The sequence below is a fragment of the Nuphar pumila genome, chromosome 2 (genome assembly GCF_984573655.1).
Source record: "Nuphar pumila chromosome 2, dmNupPumi1.hap1.1, whole genome shotgun sequence".
NCBI lineage: Eukaryota > Viridiplantae > Streptophyta > Magnoliopsida > Nymphaeales > Nymphaeaceae > Nuphar > Nuphar pumila.
In genome coordinates, this window is record NC_143250.1 from 90,714,979 (window position 1) to 90,732,824 (window position 17,846).

The 17,846-nt window shown below is 34.9% G+C and overlaps 1 protein-coding gene across 2 annotated transcripts in view; it reads right to left on the bottom strand.

Annotated features, from left to right (window-relative positions):
• LOC149846061 (pre-rRNA-processing TSR1-like protein) overlaps nt 1–17,846 on the bottom strand; it is a 52,913-nt gene that overhangs the window by 24,915 nt on the left and 10,152 nt on the right. The window contains exons 9-10 of one of the 2 annotated variants that reach the window (XM_089996143.1): nt 1,464–1,556; nt 1,258–1,389 (exon numbers count right to left, since the gene is read on the bottom strand). In XM_089996143.1, the coding sequence (XP_089852269.1) occupies nt 1,258–1,389; nt 1,464–1,556 (225 nt within the window). The remainder of the gene's footprint in view (nt 1–1,257; nt 1,390–1,463; nt 1,557–17,846) is intronic. The other variant, XM_089996144.1, reaches the window with a different exon arrangement.

Consider the following 17,846-nt stretch of genomic DNA (forward strand, 5'->3'; position numbering starts at 1 on the left):
AATATTGCAATAGTTGGATAATCTCAACAATTTTTTAGTATACAACAGTGCCATAATAAAACATTGTTTCACATTTTCCAGATGTTAAAAAAGTGGTTGTTTGAAAATGATAATTTTTTCAGATGTTTGACGCTTCCCTACTCTCATATACAAGAAATTGCTTGCTAAATAAATTGCCAAAGTGACTTTCAATTGTGTACGGCCAACAAAATAATAAGGACAAGCACATAAATAAACTAGCCAACCATCCTCCCCAAACAGAAAAAGAGGAAATTTCCTGGAACAAAGCAGAAAGAACTATTCAATTAACGAAAGAGACATCAAGGCTAGAAATCTCTTCTGTCACTCGAAAGCACCTGCAACAAAGAACAGAACATAATGTCCAGGGTGTGACATATCTCAAGTTTGAAGACATTCACTGTTGCACGCATATATATAACATAAGTAACATATAAATATATACATATACATATACATACATACATATATATAGAGAGAGAGGGAGAGAGCAATAGAAAGAGAGAGAGAGATTAATCTTATGCATATTGAGAACCAAGTTTCCCACATTGTGGTCCATCCAGCTTTATTTCATCAATGCAAGAATATGAATATCATCTCTAATTTCAGAATCAACAAATAAAAGGGACTTTGGTGACCAAAAGAAGGCATTTTATATTTTATTTTTCTGACAATGGCACAGTTTTTGTCCACAGAATCATTCATAGACCATAAAACTTTTTATGTATATAAAAATCATGCCTATTATCATTGGCTTCTTTGGTGCAATGGTCCATACAAAACAGTTGCAATTTCGAGGATTGAACATTTTCTACATGATCCAAAAGTCTGCAAAAAAATGGACTTGATTTGCTGCAAAAACTCAGATACAATTTTTGTAATTCCTTTAGTTTTAGCAATGAACACCTGCCCATGGAATGCATTGTCCTTGAAATATAGTTTTCTATGGAAAACAGATATGAAATGAACTGGCATAGTTACACTTCATGTTTCATTCATGATCAAAGATCAATTTTATGCAAGATATGCAATTAGAACTCTAGGCTTAGCCTTTCTAAGATTGAGTTTATTCTTCAAGCCAAAACTGCAAGAGAACTTAAGCAAGTTGCTGCTACTGGAGTCAAAACTAAAAAAGTTAGTGTCTTGGACAGTGTTAGAACATAGCCACAATTTCAACAATACTGCCAAACACTAAAGCCAACCAACACTTGACAACATACATAAAAAATAAAGAAATACCTTTGGACTCTGCACCAAACCACTCTCAAATTCCATAGAGTCAGCATGCGGATTCCTTTCACTCAGGACGAAGGGATCCTCAAGGACATCAATTTGACATAACTGGAAATCCCCCGCACCTGACACATGAACCTATTGGAAGAAATATGGATGCCTAAGTACACACGACTTACACATCACAATGAGTTCCAACTATAGAAACTCACCAGCTGGTTGATAGAAATATTGTGTGCTCGCACATAGCCTGACAAACGAAGAGTAGTATTTGCTGGATCACAGTCATCAGCCACAAAATTAACCTGATAAATAGCCATTGTTATAACCAAGTAACCCAGCAAAATAAATGTACCACAAATCTTCATTGATGATATTCACAGTGGGAAAGCACACAAAAAAGGTCATTGCCATGTACTTTCACTGCAACAAATTCTCCCAGTCAGTAAAAGTCTGAGTTGGCAGGCCAGTTTCAAATTTGTATCAACTTATTATCGAAGTCACTGCACCAATAGGTTTTAACAGACACAGGAAACTCTCTCAAACAAGTTCATTTAGACATTGACACAACATTAAATCGATGCTAAGTCTTATGAACACAAGCATATGGGAATAGTAATCTCTACATAACCATAAAATTGTAAACCAACATTACTATTATATATATAATGTTATGTATTGTAATAGGTAACACTCTCCAGGGGTATTTTCGACTTTTTCTGTTATTGTAATAGGTGTTGTCCACTAGGAACAGTTTTGTAACTTTTATCTTTTCTTTAGTTTATTTTTTATCCTTTTGTAATAGTGATGGGGCTTTATGGTCATTTGGACCATAGAGTCTGACGTTGGGGCTCCCAACGACTATATTGAGAGTTCCCTTCTCTCTTGTGTAGCTTATTTAAAAGGACTTCTTGTCCTCATTCTTTTATGCTTTTCTTAAGCATTGTTTTTCAATCAAGTTAATATTTTTTATGTTGTGTTTATCTTTTGACTCTTTGAAGTATTTTGTATACACTTTGTGCTTGTGTAGTGCCTTAGTGCCTTTGTATTGTCCCTTGGTGGACTTGTAATTGTGCTTGTGCATTTTGTATTTATATTGTTATTGGCTCTCACAAATTTCCTCTCTTTAATTCGTTACATTCCCGTTTTTTTTATGAGGCATCAGAGAACCCTTCGATAAAACAAACGTATCTCCCTGGATGTGTAACGTATCGGAATGTTCTTGAGCATTTCGAAAAGCTCAGATAGAACTCTACAACTTCGTAGTTGGCAACTTCATCTGATTCAGCTTGAAAAGCCATGCAAAATCGCCTTTTATTCTCGGATAGCCTGCTTCATCAGCAGTTGGGAAACGACCCGGATAACGTTCGGTGTTTCCTCAGTATCTCCTCAACCCTTTGACAAAACCTGGACTTCTTGGGCTTTGTGGAAAGCTAACAAATATCCCCATGAGTCGTATGTTCGACACTTTTGCCGAAACAGACTGTAAACTGCCGAGAAATGGCAGCCTTTCAGCTGTATAAATATATATATATATATATATATATGTGTGTGTGTGTGTGTGTGTATATATATATATAAGTATGTTTTTTTTTTGCAACGCCCCTTCATGTACCAGAGTCATAATGCTCTTGCACTTGTGAAGAATAGCCATCAAGTGCTCGTCTGTTTGTGGTGCTTGCGGTGACTAATGAACGTGCCATTCCGCATCTATCTCTTTCTCTCTCTCTCTTTCTACTCTCTTCCAACATGGAGCGTGATTACAAGATAGACCTCTCCTTCAAACTTAATGGCACCAACTACATGATGTGGGCCTCCGCTATTGAGAATAATCTTAAAGGAAAGAAGACTTTGGGATACACAATAAGCATTGTTCCCGAGCCTCAATTGACGTTCACCAAGAATGAAGGGGACAAAGTTAAAGCTTTTCAAAGAGATGATCGTGTCAAAGCCACTTGTGACTACCAATCCAAAGTAGAAGATTGAAAGAGTAATCATGCAAAAATTCTTGCATGGTTTATAAATAATGTTGGCAACAAAATATCTCTCAGCATTGCTAAGTTCAGAAAGGTCAATGAAGTTTTGTCGTTTATGAAAGACATGTATATGTAAAAGGATCTTGAAAGACAATATTTCTTGCAAGAAAAAATTAGAACTACCAAGCAAGAAGACATGAGTGTCTGAGACTTCTTTAGTGTCTTATCCCCTCTATGGGATGAGTTGGCACTTCTTGAACCCGAATGGATTGCTATTAAAAATGTAGAACTAAGACGAGCAAATGGAGAAAGAACACTTTTTCTAATTTCTACATAATCTATGCCCCGAATATAAACAAGTGTAGTCTTCTTTTCTTCATAGATCCTCTTCATTACCTCTTGAAGATGTCGTTTCCAAGGTTTGCCAAGAGGAGACTCGACTTGGTATGATAAGAGGAGGAGATGAAGTGTTGGCGGTGTCAAAGTCCGGCAACAACATGAAGACCTACAAGCCTCCACACTTTATGAGGCAAAATAACCATAGTGATCATAATAACTATAGTGGTGGTAGAAAATTTATTAGTCACTATTGTAATAAGTTGGGTCACATCAAGCCCATTTGTCCAAAATTCAAGAACAAGGTAGCTTTCGTTGAAGAATTCACACCCAAGAGGGAAGAGTCAAGCAAAATAGGAGACTCTAAAGACACTTTATCTTTCTCAACTATTGGAGGCACTTCAATAAATATTTAAATCTACATCTAGTGCTGCTATTGATTCTTCTTCCTCTTCAGGTATGTGCTCTTGGATTCTTGATTTGAGAGCCTCTTTTCACATGACCCCTCATAAGAACTCTCTTTTCAACATATTTACCAACTCAAATTTATCCTATGTTTCAATCACCGATGGGACTTCTTTAAGAATTAAAAGTATTGAGACTTTATATTAAAAAACATCTTAAAAAATTTTTGTTCCCAAAATTAGAGTTGTTACAAAACTCAACCTTAATCTTTTTTCGGTTTAGCAAATTTTCAACCATGGATGTGAAATCTCTTTCTCATCAAAAGGATACACCATGCAGGATCTCCGGTCCAAAAAGCAGATTGAGCAAAGTCATAGGAGAGGATATCTTTCCTACATGGATTTTGTCAATTCATTCTAAGTCATTTTGTAATTATGTCTAAGAAAATTATATTAAATATGACATAAGAAACATGGACAACCTAGTTTTTTCAATATATATCTTTCTCCATTTGCAGAGACTTATTAGAATGAAAAAGATATTATTTATAAAGACTGCATCTTTGGGAAAATGAAATCTATATAGTTTCCTCTTAGAACTTTTGTTTCTAAAACATCATTTGAGTTGATGAATTCTGATGTATGGGGACCCTGTACGACTATGTCACCTGGGTGCGGGTATGGATACGAAGAGTATGACATGGCAATTACAAAAAATGTGGGTACGAGGACACGGCTAAATATATACTGAAAAATATATATTACATATCTAAAGTATATGTTGTTAAAATGTAAAATACACATATATAATAATAATATTATTGTATATTATTATATATTTGTATATAATATTTTTAGTTTTTCTTTTATTTTTTCCTTTTGTTTTATTATCTAGTTCAATTAGAACTAGATAATAGGTTTTGGTCAAGTTTCAGTTGGAACTTGACCAGATTTCTAGTCGTTGGAACTAGTCCAACAGCTAGAATTCTAGTCGACGACTAGAAGGGAGAGCTTCTTATGAGCTCTTCCTCTTGTTCTTGTATAAATAGGGGTGCACCCCCTTATGTATAATTATTCTCTTCAATGCTTTTTAAGCATTTGTTCTCATAAATAAAGTGTGTTGTTTATTTTATGTGTTTCCATTTATACCCTTTTATGGGTCTTGTCTAAAGTATCTTTTAGATACTTCCTTGCGAGAGATTCAAGTGCATTTGTAGAAGACTATCATTTCATTACATGGTATCAGAGCTATGGAATTCTTAGATCTTGAAAAGCTTCTACCTCGATTTTTGTGCCTCTTGTGCAAAGGTGTGTTATCACCTTGTTCTTACAAAGAGTGTTTCATCACTTTCCAAAAGAGTGTTTTATCACTCTTCTACTGACTACAAGAGGATCCAAATAGAGAAAAGGACATGATCAACAACATTGTATTGTATCTCTTTTTCTCTATTTTTTTCTTTTTCTTTTCTTCTCCGTTCTATCTTCTTAACACCCTTGTAAATGATGGATGACCATGATAAGGTCACCATCATACCCATGAAGTTGAATGATACTAATTATGTGATATGGGCTTCAATTATGAAGCACCACATATGGGGAAAAGGTTTATGGGGAATAGTGAATGGTTCTGATTCGGAACCTAAACTATCTCTCACCAAGAAAGAGAGTGATAAGGAAGGCCCTCTAATGAAAGAGGAGAAGACTAAGGCACTAGTCTCCTAAGAAAAGAAATGAAAAGAGTGGAGGATGGGACATGCAAAGATAATGTTATGGCTTATTAATAGCATAGACATTAAAAAATGTTCTAGCCTCGCTAAATTTGAACATGCCGATAAGGCATGGGAATACCTCAAAAATATGTATTCCCTTAAAGATATTGCTCATGTGTGCAATCTTCAAGAAAAAGTTCAGACATTAACTCAAAATGACAAATCTATTCGTGAATATTATAATGAGTTGTCCGAACTTTGAAAAGAATTGGCTATTTTAAAGCCAAAATGGCATTGTGTCGAAGATATCGAGCTTTGTCAAAAACAACTCGATATGAAATACTTTAAACAATTTGTGAATAGATTAAGGCCGAAATTTAAATCCACCAAATCGACTCTTCTTCATCGTGGTAAAATCCCTAACTATGGAGGAAAATCGTCTTAGGAAGAGTACTCCAAAAGTTGATGATGATTCAGTTATAGTTGTGTCTAGACAAGGGAATCATACTCGCACTAATAGACCACCTCATTTTGGGAGACAGAATGATGAGTTTGACAAAAGAAAAGTTATTTGTCACCACTGTCATGAACTGGGGCACTATAGGCCTCAATGTCTGAAACTTAAAAGGAGAGACGAAAAGAGGGTTGCATTTGTTGAATCCGAGCCAAAAGATCAAGATGAACCTATTTCCATGGCTCAACTGATGAAGATTCTCCAACCTCTTCTCAAAGGAGTATCCTCTTCGACTAAAGCATCAACTGGAGCGGCAGTTGCATTTGTATCCGGTCCAGGTAACTTTCCTTGGCTTTTAGATTCTGGTGCCTCATTCCATATGACCCCAAATGCTAAATGTTTATCCGAATATCTTAAAAATAACTCAAGTATATCAAAAGTCTTTACAGGAAATGGAACATCTCTTGAAATAAAAGTAGGATGTTTTGAAAGTTCTCAAAAATCCAAAACTTTTTGTATTCCAGAAGTTAGATATAACCAATAATTAAATTTGAACATTTTATCTTTTTACAAATTTCTGGTGATGGATGTAATATATCCTTCTCTTCTGATGGTTGCTAGATACAGGATCGTCAGTCACGAAAGCTGATTGGGGAAAGCCATAGAGAAGGAGGACTGTATTACATGGACTTTTTGAAACTACCAAAGAATGTATTTTGTTTAAATGTTCAGAAATTAGAAACAAAGTTGTGGCACAAAAGACTTGGCCATCCTCATATGTCTAAAATACAATACTTCCCAAGTCTGAAAAAAAATTGTAAATCTGAAAATTTTGCTTGTAAAGACTGCATTCTTGGTAAAATGAAAAGATTACTTTTTTCTAATAGAACCTTTGTCTCTACAAAACCTCTTAACTCAAAAAAATTGGACATTTGGGGACCCGCACCAGTTATCTCTAAAGGCGGTTATGCGTATTATGTCATCTTTGTTGATTATTTTTCTAGACACACTTGGATTTATTTTCTTAAACATAAATCCAAAGTTTTTGCTCACTTTCAAATATTTCATAAAATGGTCACAAACAAATTTCAAAGTAATATTTCAATTTTTCGCACTGATTCAGGGAGAGAATTTATGCCTGGAGAATTTAAAAACTATCTTAATCTATATGGCATTACTCATCAACGATCATGCCCGCACACCCCTCAACAAAATGGTCTTGCATAACACAAGTATCGCCACATTATGGAAATCACTCGGACTTTGTTAATTTCAAGTCAAGTTCCAAAAGGTTTTTGGGTTGAAGCAGCTCTAACTGCCACCTATCTCATCAATAGAATGTCATCTTCTTCTTTAAAAAATATATCTCCAATTGAAAAACTTTATGATTTAGCTTCAGACTACTCTAGATTAAGAGTTTTTTGTTGCAAATGTTTTGTATTTATAAACAAAAATGATAAATTTTCTCCTCATGCAATCCCATGTGCCTTTTTAGGATATGCTGAAAATCAAAAAGGCTACCGGTGCTATGATCTTCAAAATGGCAAATTATATGTATTAAGAAATGTGTCTTTTCTAGAAAAAGAAAGTTTTTTTAAAGCAAAAAATCCAAAGATATTACTGAATATTCTTTTTTAATCGATTTAACTTCAAAATTCGATGAAGAGGATTTTGAATGTAACTTTGACAATGATCAAATTCCTACTATCACTGAAAATGATAGCGAAGACCAAACCAGTAGGAATGTTGGTCTACAATATTCAAGACGAAGAGTTGGAGAGTAACACCCTTCATGTGCATTAGAAAGGTTTTTTGAAGTTTCCCCTTGCAGGACTTCTAGAATTTCTAGACCTCCCAGAAAATTTGTCGCTTACGAATCTTTTTCACCCTCATATAGGGCAGCCCTTGCATTGATCCAATCCTATGTTGAATCTTCCTCCTATTCTGAAGCCAAAAATCATGAAAAATGGGTTGAAGCTATGAAAACAGAATCGGATGCATTAGAGAAGGCCAACACTTAGTCAATTCAAGACCTTCCGCTCGGGAAGAAACCTATAGGCTGTAGATGGGTCTATAAAGTCAAAACCAAAAGTGATGGAACCCTGAAAAGATATAAGGCACGACTCGTAGCCAAAGGTTATGCTCAAGAGTATGACATTGACTACGAAGAAACTTTTGCTCCTATGACCCGTATGACCATTGATAGAACTTTAATTGCTTTGGCTTCTATCAAAAAATGACTTATATTTCAAATGGATGTCAAAAATGCTTTCTTAAATGGGAGTCTTGTTGAAGAAGTCTACATGGAAGCTCCGCCTGGTATTAGTATTCCTAAAAGTAAAATAATTCATCTTGAGAAAGCCCTTTATGGCCTCAAACAGGCACCAAAAGCCTGGTATGACAGATTTAATCATGTTATGATTGATATTGAATTTTATTCTTGTTTGACTGATACTGCCAATCTGATATAGGTATCATCATCTTTCTTCTTTGTGTGGATGATATGATCATCACTGGAGGCGACAAACAAGGAGTTGCTAATATTAAAACTCTTCTTAAAACTCATTTTGAAATGCCTGACTTAGGATTATTGAGATACTTTTTAGGAATAGAAGTTGCTTATTCCCCTCGTGGATATTTGATATCTCAATCTAAATTTACTTTTGATATTGTTTCCAAGTCTGGCATTACAGATGATAAGAAGGTGGATACTCCAGAAGTGGTCAATGTTAAAATAAAAATTGATGATGGAGAGCGTCTTAATGATCCCACTCCATTCAGACAGCTTATTGGAGCACTCTCCTATCTCTCCATCACTCGGCCAGACATAAAACATGTACATATAGGTAGTCAGTTTCAGCATGCTCCCACTTCTGTTCACATGGGAGCGGTTTTACGTGTTATTAGATATTTAAAGAATTCTCTCTCACGAGGACTCTTTTTGTCTGCATCGTTAACATTAGATTTAATTGCTTATATTGATGTTGACCGGGGAAGTGATCCAAGTCTTCCTAGGCCTACCCCGACCTCTTTTAACTAATATATTTTCCCATTTCTCCAACCTTCTAACTGGAGCATCATTAGGCCTTCGCCGAATATGTCCAAACCACCATAAATGATTCTCTCTCATCTTATTTTCAATGGGTGCAACGCCTACCTTCTTACGTATCTCCTCGTTCTGAATCTTATATTTTATTGTATTTCCACACATCCATCTAAGTATACGTATCTCAGCTACACTCATTTTTTGAATATGATGTCTCTTGGCAGCCCAACATTCCGTACCATTTCATTACATATACTATATATCTAAAATATATATTATATATCAAATATATATATATTGAAAATATACATTATATATCTAAAAGATATTATATATTGAAAATATAATATATAATATAATATAATGTTGGACATGTGAAATGCCATGTATACGGCACCCAAAGTGTTGTGTTGTTGTATCTTAGTTGTACAATCATATCAAATGGTAGTTATTCTTATTATGTTATTTTCATTTATGACTTCACAAGATATGCATGAGTCTACTTTCCTTAATTTAAAATCGGATGTTTTTTCTTTCTTTGAAGAATTTCACGTGATCTTAAAAACAAACTTACCAAAAGCTTCATAGATAGGTGAGAAGCGCACTTCAACGAAACTCGCTTTGGAAGCACGAAACTCCTTGCTTCCGAAACTTGATTGAAATCTCCATTCTCCCATGCTTCCCCTATGCTTCCCACAAGTTTCTTTCCTTCTTCCCTAACTGATTCCTAGGCTTCTCTCACGCTTCTTTTTATGCTTTTCATGTTCTTCCTTTCATGCTTCTCGCTCATCTCATGTACTTTCTTTAACCATCATTTTTAGATTTTGAAAAGAATTTAATTCTTACACTACGAAATCACAAAAAATTAGAATAATCATTTTTATTTTACTTTTTATTTCTTTCTCTTTTGATTTGTATTTTGCTTCCTATTTGATCCCATATCACTTCCTCTTATTTTTATTTCGCTTTTAAATTGATTTCTTGCTTCCCACTTATAAAATTTAAAATATCTCGCTTTTGTTTCTCATTTCGTTTTTTGCTTCTGCTTCTTAGTTTGGTAACCTAGAGTTGCACTTGCATATACGATTTAGTTTTGAGATTAATAGATCAGCTTTAATGTTATCTACTTATGTTCTATTTTATTCATGATAACATAAATTTTATATTTTGGTAAATTAGAAATATATAACTATGTTTTCGTTTCTTGTTTGATTCCTAGCTTTCAACTCGATTATCTCTGCCCTTTAAATCCTTTTTCACTTTCAGTTTGATTCTCTTGTCGCTTCCGAGACGATTCCCAATTCGCTTTTAAGTCGTTATGCGCTTCTTGCTTCTTAAATTTTTAGAAGTGTCTCGCTTCTCGCTTCCTGAATCGTTTCCTGCTCCTGCTTCTTTGACTGGCAACCTTGGTTAAAAATCAATTTCAAAGTGATATTTTTATTCTTAGATCTGACTCAGGTGGACAATATATGTCAAATGAATTTTAAAATTATTTGAAGAAAAATGGTATTTGTCATCAAAGTTCTTGCCTTAGAATTAGTTGGCGGAAAGAAAGCATAAATATATCATGAAAATTGCTAGAATGTTATATGTAAAAATGTTCCTAAGAAATTCTGGGCTTAAGTCATTTTGACTTAAACATATTTAATAAATAGAATGTCTTCTTATTTGCAAAACATTTCTCTATTTGAAAAATTGTTCGAAATGCCACCCGATTTCAAAAGATTACGTATTTTTTGTTATAAATGATTTGTACTCTCATAAAAATGATAAACTATCTCCAAAGGAAATTGAGTATGTCTTTTTGGGGTAAGGTGAAAAACAAAAAGGTTATCTTTGTTTTGATTCTAAGAACAACAAACTTTATGTGTCCATGGATATGACTTTCTTGGAAAAAGAAAATTGTTTTGATAAAGAAAGTAACAAATAAGTAGACTGTATTTTTGTTTGATCTCTTGCCAAGAAAAGAAGTTGATTCTCAGGAATCAAATGTTTGTGACTTAAATCATGATAATGATATTTTTTTAGAAAATAATCACGATAGTGATATTTTTAGGGGTGTCAATGGGTCGAGTTTACTTGTACCAAACCCTATAGTGTCCGAGTATGGTGATAAATAAGAAGACCTGAGTCCAGACCCGAAGGTCCGATTAATACATGGATTCGGGTATAGTTTGTGAAATTTTATACCAGACGCGGGCTCAACCCAAGTTTTGATTAAGACCCGCAATTTTCCATTGTACAAATGATAAAAAAATTTATTTTACCGAGTATGGCCTAGGTCTGGTTCATGTAGTTCTTATCAGGTCTGGGTATGGTTTCTCTTATGGTGGGTCCAATTAGACTCGAGTCCTTACTCGATACCATACCCGAAGATCAGGGTTAGGTCTGGCTTCACCTATGTTCGAACCAAACCCGACCCGTTGACACCACTAATATTTTGGAATTGTTCCACAATAATGACAATTTAGTTGAAAACTCCTCTCAAAATATTCAAGTTTATAATCGACATAGTCAAGAAAACCAATCGAGTGCTTATGACAAATATTCTCAAGATCTTCCAATAGATGAAACCCTTAGTCAAGATTTGTATCTAAAAAACACCAGTTAGGAAATCAAAAAGAGCCCCCATTCCACCAAATAGGTTTGTGTTTGGAAAATCTTTTTCACCAAACTATAGGCCATGTCTTCTAACTATTCACTCTTATCATGAACACTCTCATTATAATGAAGCCAAAGATTGTCATCATTGGATTGATGCTATGAACAAAGAGCTAGAAGCCCTTCATAAGGCCCATACTTGAGAGATTGTGAATTTACCTTTACAAAAGAAATATATAAGATGCAAATGGGTATTTAAGGTTAAAACTAAAAGTGATGGAAACCTAGAGAAATGCAAAGTTAGGCTAGTTAAAAAAAGTTACTCCCAAAAATAGGAAATTGATTATGAAGAGACCTTTGCACATGTAGCTAAGATGACTAGTGTTAGAAGTTTGCACATACTCGCGTCTTTTTTTTTATCATCTTCTATAAGACCAATAAAAAGCTCAATACAAATATCAGTAGGAATGCGATGTTTACATAATTTCATGATAGAGTTGTTATGCCCCAACATGATATTTAAATCTATACAATCCTCCATGCATTACAAAACCACAAAAGTTAGACCTCACTATTCCTTTCAAACACATCTGCAAGTCAACTGGTGTACAATATTTCAATGCAGGATCCTTTGAGAAGCATCCTCCAAGACCTCTACTATTTATCGACCTCCCAGAGCACGGATTACTAAATCTAATCACTATAAAGATGTAAAACAATGTTCAATAACACACTTAGAGACAAATTTTGAGTTCTAAGGGTACAAAAATTGGGATAAAGGGTAAAAAACTAAAAGTAAAATAATATCTTCTAAAAACATCAAAAAAAAAACTTACCCTCATTCAACTTCAATCATGCACAAATGAAACAAAGACTGAAGATTTTTTACCTTATCTCACTTCCTTGAGTTAAAATTGGGTGAAAATGCACTTTTGAGCAAACCACAAAAATCATCTCCCTTGCGCACAGATCGACCCCCAAATTGCACTCACGACTCCTAGGGTGCGTGAATACCCCTCTAATAGCCTCTACACAAATGAGGGAGTCGGCACTCAAGAGGTCTTTAAACCCCAAAAAGAAAAAATTATGATTCGACCCTTTTTAAAGTGTGTCGAAGGAGTATATCATACGATACGGTATGATATGATACAAGGTTGTATCATACGATGCATATAGATACACACTCGTATCGTGATATGAGTGTGTGTCGCATCGTTATTTTTCATAATAACGATATGTATCGTACTATATCGTACGATACAGTATGATACTTACAATATTTGTTCGAACCCTAATAGTCATTGTATCCACTCAAAATTGCCTATTTACAAACTAAATGTGAAAATAATTTTTTCAAAGGTGATCTTAGTGAAGAAGTGTACATAGATCCTCCATCGAGACTTAATATTCAAAAAGAAAAAACTTTAAAACTAAGAAAGACTTTATAGTCTTAAAAAAACTCCTAAGGCTTGGTATGACAGATTTAGCGTCATGATAAGTTTGGGTTCTCAATCTTGTTATATTGACATTGCTATCTTTGCCAAGAATACAGGGATATTGTGATATTGTTGTTGTATGTAGATGATATGATAATTACAAGGAGTGATAAAAGGAGTTGGTGAAATTAAAATTGTTTTAAAAAAATTTGATATGTCTAATATGGGTTTCTTAAGATATTTTTTAGGTATTGAGGTAGGTTATTCTCCCAGAGGATATATTCTACCACATATGAAACCGGAAGCTGACATTTGTGCTAAGTCAAGTATTTTTTACGACAAGAAGGTGGAGACTCCTGAGCAGTGTTATTAAAAATGTGCCTCAAGGTGCAAAAAGCGCACCTCGCCTCAAGACGAGGGGCTTTATGCCTTGAGGCGCAAGGATAAGGCGTAAAAGCCCCGAGGCGTGCGCCTCATAGGCCTTAAGGTGCACGCCTCGAGGCAAGGCGTGCCTCAAGATGAAGCGTGCATGCCTTGAAATTTTGGTAAAATGAGGGGTCAAAGCCCTCATTTGACCAAAACTTAGGGTTTAAAAAAAGGCCCCGACCCTATATCTGTTTTCACGCAGTCTCTCTCTCTATCTCATCTCTCACACAGTCTCTCTCTCTCTCATCTCTCACACGCAGTCTCTCTCTTTCTCTCGTCTCTCACACGGAGTCTCTCTCTCGTCTCTCACACAGTCTCTATCTCGACCACGCAAGCTTCTTCATTTAGGTAATGCTCCTTCCCCTCTTCATTTACAAAATTTCTTTTTTGTTATTTTTCTGTCATTTAGATATGAAAGAAATTTGTATATATTTTTCTTTTCTCTTTTCTGTTATTTTTCTGTGTGAAATAACAGTCTGCAGTTCGATTGAGTTCTACACTCCTTTAGCGTTAAATTTTGGGCTGGTATACAACATGAAATAGATAGAATTTATGTTGTACAACATGCATTGTATATACATTTATATGTATGTGTGTCTATGTGTGTGCATGCGTGCATGTTTGTATTGGCAGCTACGGATTATGTTAAAAACTCGGTATAACATAATGATTATTTGTGAATGTCTGAGTTGTGGGTTTGGCCTTGCTGTTGGTCATAATGTTTATTCTTAAAATTGGTAAAGAACAACATTAGTGGTTGATTTTTACTATATGTTGTTTCTAAATTATTATTGTTGTTTTCTTATCTTGCTAAGTATGCTTGACACCCTATGTCACATGGGTGCGGGTGCGGGTGCGGGGATTCGGCACTTCCAAAAAACCCGGGTGCGGGGGTGCGGCAGGGGCAAAAATATAATATATATATATATGCGACGCGGGTTTTTTCAAATTTCATTTTATATACAGCTGCACGCACCCATTTCGTCAGGAGAACAGTGGAAATCCTTTACTAAAAAGAACCATCATTATCATTTATTATGGAGAGAGAAAATCCTTTACGAAAAAGGATTGAAAAGGCAGCTGCTGTCAGATGTCATTTATTGTGGAGAAAGAAAATCCTTTACGAAATTGAAAAGGCAGAGCAGCAGCTGCTGTCATTTATTATGGAGAGAGAAAACCCTTTACGAAATTGAAAAGGCAGGAGCAGCAGCTGCTGTCATTTATTGTGGAAAGAGAAAACCCTTTACGAAATTGAAAAGGCAGGAGCAGCAGCTGCTGTCATTTATTGTGGAGAGAGAAAACCCTTTACGAAATTGAAAAGGCAGCTGCTGTCAGCTGCTAGCAGAAATTTTTTTAAAAAAAAAAAAACGCAGCCCATTTCGTAGGGCAAAATTTTTTTAAAAAAAAAAAAAATCCAAACAAAAATGGACCGAAATGATCCTGGGTGCGGTCAACGCACCCAGGATTGGGTTGACCGCACCCGGTGCCGCACCCGCATCCGCGTCGACGCGGGTGCGGCACCCTGCTAGCCGAATCCCTGTGACATAGTTGACACCTTATTTTCTTATAATTTTAATTGTGGCTTTAATGTTACTCATCTTCAAGCCATTGTATTGATGCCTTTTTACTCAAAGACCATTGCTTGTATTTTGCATGTCACATAGTAGAAAACAGAATTAGATTGAATTTCAAATCTGTGTATTGCATGTCACATAGTAGAAAATAGAATTGTTGCATTAATGTTACTTTTACATGTTAATCTCATATTTTTCAGTATTTATTTGAGATTTTTTATTTCTTGTTGGTTGTTGCTTCATCAATAAAGTATTTTTTATTTATTTGTAATTTTAGATATTTTTTATAGTTTTATTTAAGTTTTCAAAAAAAAATTTGAGGCTTACGCCTCGCCTTAGATTTTGATGGAGCGCCTCGCTACGCCTCAACGCTTTTCACAACACTGCTCCTGAGGTTGTCAATGCAAAATTAAGACTTGAAGATCTTACACTATATAAACAACTGATCAGATCTATCACCTACTTGTCCATTACCAGACCCAACATAGCTCATGTGGTTCATGTAGTCAACCAATTTCAGCATGCACCAACGATTGTGCACATGAGTGTAGTGTTAAGGAATATTAGATACATTAAGAACTCAATAAGCAAAGAGTTTTTCTTATCTTCATCATCTTCTTTAGATTTGCTTATACTAATGTTGACTAGGGGAAAATCCTAATGACAGAATCTCAACTACAGATTTTTGTGTTTTCTTAAGAGATTCTTTAATTTCGTGAAGATGAAATACAAGAAATAACAAAAAGTATTGTTGTCCTCAACTGAAACTTAATATCGTGAGATGGCTACGACAACAATGGAGTTTCTCAGAGACATGAGAGTAATTATCTCAAAACCTTTGAAGATGTGTTGCGATAATAAGAGTGTGATCTCCATTGCGAGCAATCACACCATCCACGAGCGAACCAAACACATTGAGATGGATTGTCACTATGTATGCGATGAATATCTGAGAGGGACTATTAAGTTGTTGCATATTACATCAAAGTACTAGCTAGCAGATTTTTTCACTAGCACTTCCTACACCTCGGTTTATTTTTCTCTTTAACAAACTTTTTGCAATTTCACCATAAGTTTGAAGAGGTGTTAAAATATATACATTTATATATAGATATATTTAGTCACCGGAATATGAGAACTGAAATAATAAGAACTAGAATAATGATACTAGAAATATGGGCATTTCCAATATTTTTTTGCAAATCCAACCATGTAGATGGGATTGGCATGGTGAATTTGCTAGGAATCAACCATTAGATAGTGTATTTTCAATGAAAAATGTGATTTTTGAATGCTTGAACATTTATGAATATTATGAGCCATTGATTTTAAATCCTTAAAAAACTCATTTATGCATCAAAATCAGATGATTCAAGAGCGGATTCTTATAAAACCAAGCATGTAGATCACATCCATACGGTCAGATTCAAGAGAAAAGAACAAAAAATCTATGAAAATCGTAGTTTACAATCCAATTCTCATATTCTAGTGACTATATATATATATATATATATATATATATATATAATGTTATGTGTTATAATAGGTAATACACTCTAGGGGTATTTTCAACTTTTTCTTGTTATTGTAATAGGTGTTGTCCACTAGGGACAGTTTTGTAACTTTTATTTTTTAATTTTTTTTATTGTCCTTTTGAGTCATACTATTAAACTTTGGGAGAAAGTGATTGAGTTTAGGTTGTCATGATATCGGAGAATCAATTTGGTTTTATGCCTAGAAGATCAACTATGGAAGGTATACATCTTCTTAGACAACTTATTGAGAGAAATAGAGAGAAGAACAAAGATTTGTATATGGTTTTTATTGATTTGGAGAAGGCGTACGATAGAGTACCTAGGGACGTTCTCTGGTGGACAATGATGAAGAAAGGTGTTTCTCTCAAGTACATTAGTATAATTAAGGATATGTATGAAGGAGTAGTAACCAATGTCCACACTTGTGGAGGGGTGACAACAAATTTTCCTATAACGGTTGGGTTACATCAAGGATCTGCTTTAAGCCCTTTCCTATTTGCTATAGTGATGGATGAGCTTACGAGATCAATTCAAGAAAATGTGTCGTGGTGTATGTTCTTTGCTGATGATATTGTTTTGATTGATGAGTCTAGAGCTGGGGTTAATGCTAAGTTAGAATTATGGAGACAAACATTGGAAGCAAGAGGTTTTAAGTTGAGTAAGAGTAAGAAAGAATACATGGAATGTCGGTTTAGTAAGCAACGAAGTAGTGATGGGAGTGTAGTGAAGCTTGGTGAGCAAGAAATACCGGTAGATGATTGTTTCAAATATTTGGGATCTATCATTCAAAAGTATGGAGAAATTGATGGAGATGTAAATCATAGGATAAAGGTTGGGTGGATGAAATGGAAAAGTGCAACTGGAGTGTTGTGCGATCGTAGAATGCCATTGCAGTTGAAGAGAAAGTTTTATAGGACGACTATTAGGCCCGCTTTACTATATGGTACGGAATGTTGGGCTGCCAAGAGACATCATATTCAAAAAATGAGTGTAGCTGAGATGCGTATGCTGAGATGGATGTGTGGAAATACAATAAAAGATAAGATTCGGAACGAGGAGATACGTAAGAAGATAGGCGTTGCAGCCATTGAAAATAAG